The 8,619-nt window shown below is 36.1% G+C and overlaps 1 protein-coding gene across 1 annotated transcript; it reads left to right on the top strand.

Annotated features, from left to right (window-relative positions):
• The first annotated feature begins 2,412 nt into the window (after positions 1-2,412).
• On the top strand, positions 2,413-7,261 carry IRX3 (iroquois homeobox 3). Its single transcript, XM_082270565.1, has 4 exons — positions 2,413-2,860; positions 3,814-4,789; positions 6,242-6,308; positions 6,876-7,261. The coding sequence occupies exons 1-4, from the start codon at positions 2,639-2,641 to the stop codon at positions 6,928-6,930; spliced, it is 1,320 nt and encodes a 439-aa protein (XP_082126691.1). The 5' UTR covers positions 2,413-2,638; the 3' UTR covers positions 6,931-7,261.
• Positions 7,262-8,619: the final 1,358 nt, after the last annotated feature.

The following is an 8,619-nucleotide window of genomic DNA, read 5'->3' as shown; positions in this document are numbered from 1 at the left end:
TATAGTTATAGATATGCAGAGAGAGAGAGAAGAGAGAGAGAGTATTAGCTATAGACATATGCAATATATATGCATTCAGATATAGATATACAGAGAGAGAGAAGAGTGAGGGAGTATTTGCTATAGACATGTGCATGCAATATATATATATATATATATATATATATATATATATATATATATATATATATATATACACACACACATACAATAAATATAATATTTGTTTATTTTAGTGCAGTTTTTGCCTGTTGTGTTCAAACTGTAAAAAAAAGTGTTTTTTCAAACTACTTCTCCCAAAGTGACTCTAAGGTAATTAGGGCAATAAATAATTATTGTTGTCACCCTGACTGTGTATGATTCCTGAGAGTTATGTGTAGTCTTTATTTGTACACATGTAAAAAGATGAGATGAATTTACATAGCAGTGACTTTTTTCTCCCTCTTAGATCTTTGTGCACTGGTTTAAATCGACTTGACAAGTGAAATGCTTAGAATGTACCCCGTACTATTTTTCCTAAAGTCACCATTCGGAGAAACAGTCAATCAGGTTCATTGGACTGGCAAAGCCTTAGTAAATCAGCTCCATATATGTGTCATTTGAACTACTGGAAATAAATAAGGAGGAGTGTGCGGTAAATGAGAATAAATAGATCATATGCATGAGATTCATATAAGACCTTGATTATCCAGGATGTTCCAGATGTGGGGATGACAATATAGATATTTGGAGAGATCACAGAAGTACCCAGAGCTGAGGATCTTCTTTGCAGACTGATTACATTATGCAATTAATTTTGTGCAATTCATCTCCCTCCCCATATATCACCCTGCGCTGGAATATTGTATTAGGCAGCCTATAAATCCCTGGCACAGCCACCGTTATTATGAGATAGATTAGTATATAGGGTTTAATAGTAGGATAGCCTTAATACGATTAGAGATGTCTCTTTCAGATTTCCACATATTGATTCAGGGAATTTTAATTCTGAAACTTGTTATATAATAATCTGTATCTTTTACAAGATGAAACATTATCTTGAAACTAAGCTGCAGTGAAGGTCGAGAATTATCTCCAGAGCCAGTTTGATTTCGTTCTGAGAGATGTGCAGAAGAAGGAGAATAACCTGAGCTCTCTTATTTTATGACAAGATCACAATTTGGAATTTATAAAAAATAACTAGTGCCTTGCTGCAAAGTCATGGTGTAATTAAGGCAGATTTTCCTCGCTGATGGGGCTGATTGGCCAGGTCCTCCTTCTAGGAGCAGGTATCCTTCATGAGGCTCATTGAGAAGAAGAAAAGTGATCATAAATTTTCTAATTACAGTTTAACACTGAGACAAAAAGGTGTTAATGGGTTTAATCCCAGTGCCTCCCGGAGTCTCCCTCCTCACACTACAAATGTACACACCGCCCAGAGGGCTGCCCTGTCTTCCCTTTGTTAAGATTTCAATTTGCCTTGCTTTTTCCCCTCTTTGATGTAAAAAATGGTGACCTCCGAGCCTTTGAAGTGCTGTATTAGGAGAAAATGAACCCCCTATTTTGCCTACTGATAGCTTACACTAATTCGAGATTCCTTTTTTTTTTTTAAGAGATTTTAAGGTGTGAGACGTGGTGCAGAGAAAATCCCACACAATCCCAATTCTCTTCCCTTTGCTGTCACTAATCTGTATTTGCATACAGCCATCCATGTCATTTGCATGCACCCTGATAGTCAACTTCAATCTAGGATCCTGGAAGGCTTATCTGCCTAATGACCATTCAATATACTTCAATGTTCTCATTACAACTCATTCATTTGCAGGTATGCTTACTTCTTAGTAACTTTTTTTTTTTTCCCAAGGAGGTGTAAACCTATTATTATTATTTCCATCATATGCTTGCGATTCCTATGAGACCTTGATTATCCTGGATGTTTCAGAGGTGAGGTGGAAATATAGATATTTGGAGAGATGACAGAAGTACCCAGAGCTGAGGGTCACATTATGAAATGATATTGTGCAATTCCCCATATATCACTATGGTATTAGGCAGCATATATATTTCCAAGGAATTATTAATATTTGGATCATATGCTTGCGATTCCTGCGACCTTGATTGTATTGGGCAGCTTGTATATCTTTTCTAAAGAAGCAAACTCGTTGTTGTTGTTGTTTTTATTATGATTACTACTTGTATTATTATATATTTTTTTCTGTTTTTGGCTGCCAGTCCACCAGTTCCCATACAGCCACCGTGTCCCCGGTGGGCACCAGTGGACAGGGACGCTTAACCCTTCCCTAGCCGGGACGTCCGGCGCCGAACAGGTTAAGCAGAGATCAGCGCTGAGATAGGAAGGGGTGGCGGATGAAAGAGAAAGCGCAGCAGCGAGACTGGAAGAGGTGGGAGGAGCTAGAAATGTCAATCAGAGGGTGAGTGCCAATGATCTGAAGCAATCTGTTTAGAAGCTGACCTGGGTCCACTCAGATCAATAGCACCAGAGGGAGAGGACACTGCCACCAGGAGCCCTTTCAAGTCCAATCCAAGCCAGGTCCCTTCTTGCTTGATGTATAGGAGGGTTGAGGAAAAGACCCAAGTCCTAGAAGGGGTCCACGTTGTCTAGTAACCCCCCCCTTGTGCTGTGCCCTGCTGCTGCACCATGTCCTTCCCCCAGCTGGGCTACCAGTACATCAGACCTCTGTACCCCTCTGACCGGCAAGGTGTAGGGGGGAGCAGGAGCGGAGCGGAACTTTCTCCGGCTGGGACTCTTTCTAATGTTCTGTCTTCTATGTATGGCGCTCCCTATGCTGCGGCGGCTGCGGCTCAGGCTTATGGAGCCTTCCTTCCCTACACCACGGAGCTTCCAATCTTCCCACAGCTGGTAAGGAATCATCCGATCTCCTCTGCATGTCCGATCCCCTCTCTGCATGTCCGATCCCCTCTCTGCATGTCCGATCCCCTCTCTGCATGTCCGATCTCCTCTGCATGTCCGATCTCCTCTGTAACTCCTCTTATTCCCCTTCTTTCTTCTTCCTTTACTAACTTGACACTTTAGATTGAAGAAGAAGTGAACTTCCACCTAGTAGTTTGTGTGGATTCTTGTCTGATCCACTCACTGCAGCCTCCGACTACTTCCAGGGCTGACAAATCCCTTTCTAGGGTGTCTTGGGGGATCCCACACTCTCTCAGCTTTTTAAGCATTGCTTGCAATCAGCGATTGATTTTTTTTTTTTACTTAATTAATGTAAAAAAACAAAACAAAAAATATTTTTTTTAATAACATTATTTACATTAACATAAAATTACAGAGTAAAAAACTAATAACATTATTTACATTAACATAAAATTACAGGGGAAAAAAAACAGCATTTTTTAGTAAAACAATAGGATAATAGAATGGGATAAGTAGATTTATTCCCTGGGAAGTGAACATTAAAAGCTTGTTTGTTCTGATCGCAGGGGTTAAGCAAAAAGTTTGTTTTCGTTGTAAAATTAGCTGTGCTTGGCTGACAGATCAGATACCAAACGTGTGAAAGGAAACAGATGAAGGTATCAAAAAGGGGAAAAGAAAAACAAAAGCCTAACTTATGGAATCTTACTTATTTCCTCTATTTCTGGCAAGAAGGTGAATGGAAGTTTCAGGGTCCTTATTAGGATGCTGATATTGATGCTGATAATAATAATAATAATGATGATGATAATAATAATATTATTAATAACAGTATGAATAATAATAGTCTAATCCCATGATCCTTAACTCAATTTTTGTTTATATCATTGTATAAAACCATTCCATCTCTGTAAATATATTGAATTGTCTTTCTTTTAACCCAGGGATCCCAGTATGAGATGAAGGACAGTCCAGGGGTACAACATTCAGCTTTCTCTCACCATCACCCAGCTTTTTACACATATGGACAATACCAGTTTGGAGATCCTTCAAGGCCCAAAAACGCCACGAGAGAGAGCACCAGTACTCTGAAGGCCTGGCTGAATGAACATAGGAAGAACCCCTATCCCACCAAGGGAGAAAAGATTATGTTGGCCATCATCACCAAGATGACACTCACCCAAGTGTCCACCTGGTTTGCCAATGCCAGGAGGAGGCTTAAAAAGGAGAATAAAATGACCTGGGCCCCCAGGAGCAGGACAGACGAGGAGGGGAACTCCTATGGAAGTGATCATGAAGAGGACAAGCGTGAGGATGAAGAAGAGATAGATTTGGAAAATATCGACACTGAGGATGTGGAAAGTAAAGAAGATTTGGATGACCAGGACACTGACATCCACTCTGACTCTAAAACAGACGCTAGGAGTGACTCTGAGGGCTCAGATGGCTTTGAGGACTTGAATGTCTCCGAGGAAAGGTTCCTTAAGTCCGTGGTTGGGGACAGTAGGGTTCAGGACAAGTGTGAACTATCTGAGGATGTCAAACCTCATCAGCCCCAGTGCCAGCAGCTTAAATTGGACACTATTTCCCCCAATCCCTCCCAGGAAAATAACCTACCAGCTGCCCAGAAACCCAAAATTTGGTCCCTGGCAGAAACAGCCACTGCTCCGGATAACCCCCGCAAGTCACCCCAGGGTAGCAGTGCTCCTGCAAACAGTCAGAATGTCTTAGCACAACCCAGACTCATCACCTGTCCTGGAAGCAGGTTCCAGAGCTGGACAGGGAGGACATTTTCTGCCCAACAGTTCTCTTTACTGAACTCTGCTCACTTTCTGCAAGGACTGGGGGTCACCCACACCACAGGCAATGCCAGTTTCAACACGCATGGGGAACATGGTCACAGCAGAGACCCAGTAACAGGTGATTTTACCTTTCACTATGTCCACCCTACCCTACCCTGGTTCCACTTCCAACACCCAGCCAGCTTCGGGGGAATTAACAAAACATGTCTTTCCTAGCTAAATCTGTCTGGGGATTGGAAGGGAACACAGATTACAGTGCATTGTATCCTAATCAACAGCAGAGTATCACTGAGGGACTAGATCTACACAGCATTCGTAAGATTTCTACTGCTTTGGTAGCTGGGGATGCTAAAGTATGGAGGAAAGCTTAGCCTAGGCTCGATTCATACATGGAAATGAATGCATATGCCTATTGTTTGTGTATTTTACATTCATATGCTTTTGTTATCATCACTCATTTATTTGGGGAGTGTAGGGATCAATTATATTAAGTGCAAAAACTGAGGAGTGTGGTCAATAATTATATGAAGTGCAATTAACATATAGTGATATAGTGTGTGATATCTCTCTCTCTCTCTCTCTCTCTCTCTCTCTATATATATATATATATAGCATATAGGTGTGTAATGGATACACACACACACCCATATATATATATATATTTAAATATATGTGTATATATATATATATATATATATATATATATATATATATATATATATTTACATACACACACGTGTGTATAATATATAAGTAATATAAGATATACATATGGGCTATGTATAATTAATTCAAGCACCATATAGGTGTGTGATACATGTATGTATGTATGTGTATATATATATATATATATATATATATATATATATATATATATATATATATATACATATATATAAATATATACATATATGTATGTATATATTTATATATATGTTACACGTGTGAGTAATATATACTCACACGTGTAACATATATATATGTTATATATATATATATATATATATATATATATATATATATATACTCACACGTGTAATATATATATATATATATATATATATTACACGTGTGAGTAATATATAAGAAATACACACATATATATATATATATCTATATCTATATATATATATATATATATATATATATGTTACAGTAATTATATGTTCCTTTAATATTTGGTTGTTTTATATAGATTATTAGTATTACTATTATGCAAGACAGTTAGTTAAATTAAGGGTCGGGAACTTTTCCTATTTTACAGCTCTTGTAGACAATAGTATTAATATTAGATATAGCACTTCTCTTCCTCAGATAATGTTTACTCATTTGTCTCATAATTAAAGACAGATATCTTCCATGGTTTTAAAAGCCCGCAATGCTCTTTGTCGGTTGATAACCCTTAAAGCAAACTGTGACCTAGGATGTCTGAATTCAGTCTACAACTTTTCAGTGGTTAAAAAGTTTCCAACATAGCTTTTTTTTTTTTTTTTCTTCTTTTTCTTTTTCCTTCAGTAAAATGATGCCTTGTTACAATTGTTACATTTGTATTTCTTTTCATCTCCTGCAGACCGGTCAAGCTCGCTGGAGGTAGAAAAAAAAATTCTAAACACAGCTTTTCAACCAGTTCAAAGAAGGTAAGAACATTATATATGTTTTAGGGATATTGCTTAAAGACCTATAGGGGAGTTTAATGCAAAAAAAAATGCTGTATTTTCAGTTATTTTAATTGTGTTTGTTCAGTGGTTCCTTTTTTTACAGAAAACCTTCATTGCTCTTAATGGGCCTATGAATCATGAGCGCTTCACAATTATATTTAATTTTATGTCTGTCATTATGACCACATAATTGTATACCAGAGCTGCTGAGAACACTTATTAGAATTGGCAGAAGTTACTCTGTTTAAACTGGATTTTTTTTTTTTTTTTTTACGAAAACGACTTTTCATGAGGCTTGTAAACCATGTCAGTGCAGGCTAATTATTAAGGTAGTTGAAACGAGCATAAAAACAAACAGAGGCATTCAAGTTCAAAAATAATCCCTGTTTGAACGTTCACTAATAAACTGAACACTGATGTGTTCTAGAACTAAGAAAGAAAACATGTAAAAACATATATGTATAAATACAATAATAAATAATGTAGTACACGTCTATTAAATGTTTTTTTTTCCATGTACTAATATATGTAATATCTTATTTTCAGGTCACAAAACCAACTCGACGCTGCTATGATTCTCTCTGCACTGTCCTCCTCATAACATTTGTTTTTTTATTTTATTTTTTATTTGTATTAATTTTTATTTTAATTTTATTATTATTTTTTTTACATGTTGTAATGACTGTAAAATCCCTTCTCGGAGTAGTTACATATTGTAAGCATGTTTGTGTAAAGACTGCGGGAAAAAACTTTCTATACGCTCATCCATTAGTTGAGTTTGTATGGTTTGTCTTGTGATTTTTAAGCGTCATTATCCCCCCCCCCCTTTGTATATATAGTAAAATGTACATATGTCTTAAAAAATCAAACTGTACAAGAAAGTATATATTTTTGGTTAATAAATGAACTGATGGGAATTTAACTAAATCCGACACGGTCGCTTTTTATTATTTTTTTTTTTCTTGTATTGTCATGGAAAAAATAGTTTAGTTAGTTCTAATTATAGTCAAGAATTGGCCCGGGTCGTTGGGGAATCACCGAATTTTGCTAAGGGCACAAAAGCTTCTAAAAGGTCTTAAAAATAAACTTGAGAAGCTGAAATTGAAGTCACCCAGTAATTAAATGACAATGCAGCAGTGCCGATGGTGTGTAGCATTTTAAGGAGGGACACAAAAAAAAAATCGAAGATTTTTTTAAACGATCGTACTCATCATCAGAACCACTGCACTAATTGATTGCAAATGTTATTATTGTGTTTTCTTCAAGAAAGGTCTATTTGAAGGTCTTTACTGTGAACGGATTTGTTCAAGATGCCACTGATAACATAATGGGGTTAGACAGAGTGGTGTGCAGCGAAATGTGGTGACAGAGCGCCCTCTATGGGTTGATCTCATTTCTCTAGGATTTCAACATAAGCATTCAAGAAATCTGAAAAACTGAAAACTGTTCAGACTTTGCGCCAAAATAGCATTAATACTATCTAAAGGAAACAATGTGAATGTGGAGTGTATGTATATATATATATATATATATATATATATATATATATATAGTTATCTATCTATCTATCGATAGATAGATAGATAGATATACATTATATATCTATATCTATATATATATATATCTATCTATATATATATATATGTATATGTATATGTGTGTGTGTGTGTGTGTGTGTGTGTGTGTGTGTGTATTCCACATAAATATAATTTATTTATTTACCATTTCCTATATATATATATATATATATATATTTATTTATTTATTTATAGGAAATTATTTTATTGTATGTCATTGCTTGCTTTAAAATTAGAGTCAGGCCTAGGGTAAATAAATCATATTCATATGGAATACATAAAATATGTGTTGTCGGTTACCTATATGCAGTGGGGTTCATTAAGTGCTCACCCTTATATATCCTGTCCTGGATTTTTACTTGCTTATGTTGACATTGCATTGCTTAAAAATTTCAGTGGTGATGTTCTGTTAATTTGCAAAGTGGGTATTTGACGGGCGGGCAATATATATATATATATATATATATATATATATATATATATATATTAAATGGCAGTACATAACAACAAAGGTTACTTGCTTTGACACATCTTTAGCAAATTTCCCCTATTATTATTTTTAAACGTGTGCAAACTAATCTGTATTTTACATTGACGGTGTGTCTATTCTAACAGCAAGTTCCTAGCAGGTATTTCTTTCAAGTCATAATTTAAATCATAAGTTGAGGGTTTGGGATTCTATAAAACTCTTTGTAAATAATAAAATACATCTC

This window comes from Pelophylax lessonae (assembly GCF_965119305.1).
Source record: "Pelophylax lessonae genome assembly, chromosome: 10".
Taxonomy (NCBI): domain Eukaryota; kingdom Metazoa; phylum Chordata; class Amphibia; order Anura; family Ranidae; genus Pelophylax; species Pelophylax lessonae.
This window is presented reverse-complemented; position numbering and strand designations above follow the sequence as displayed.

Excerpts from the sequence above, each read along its gene's own strand:
- IRX3 (XM_082270565.1), top strand. The coding sequence starts at position 2,639 with ATGTCCTTCCCCCAGCTGGGCTACCAGTACATCAGACCTCTGTACCCC. Across the intron at positions 2,861-3,813 it reads TTCCAATCTTCCCACAGCTG|GGATCCCAGTATGAGATGAA; the intron begins GTAAGGAATCAT and ends CTTTTAACCCAG. Across the intron at positions 6,309-6,875 it reads TTTCAACCAGTTCAAAGAAG|GTCACAAAACCAACTCGACG; the intron begins GTAAGAACATTA and ends TCTTATTTTCAG.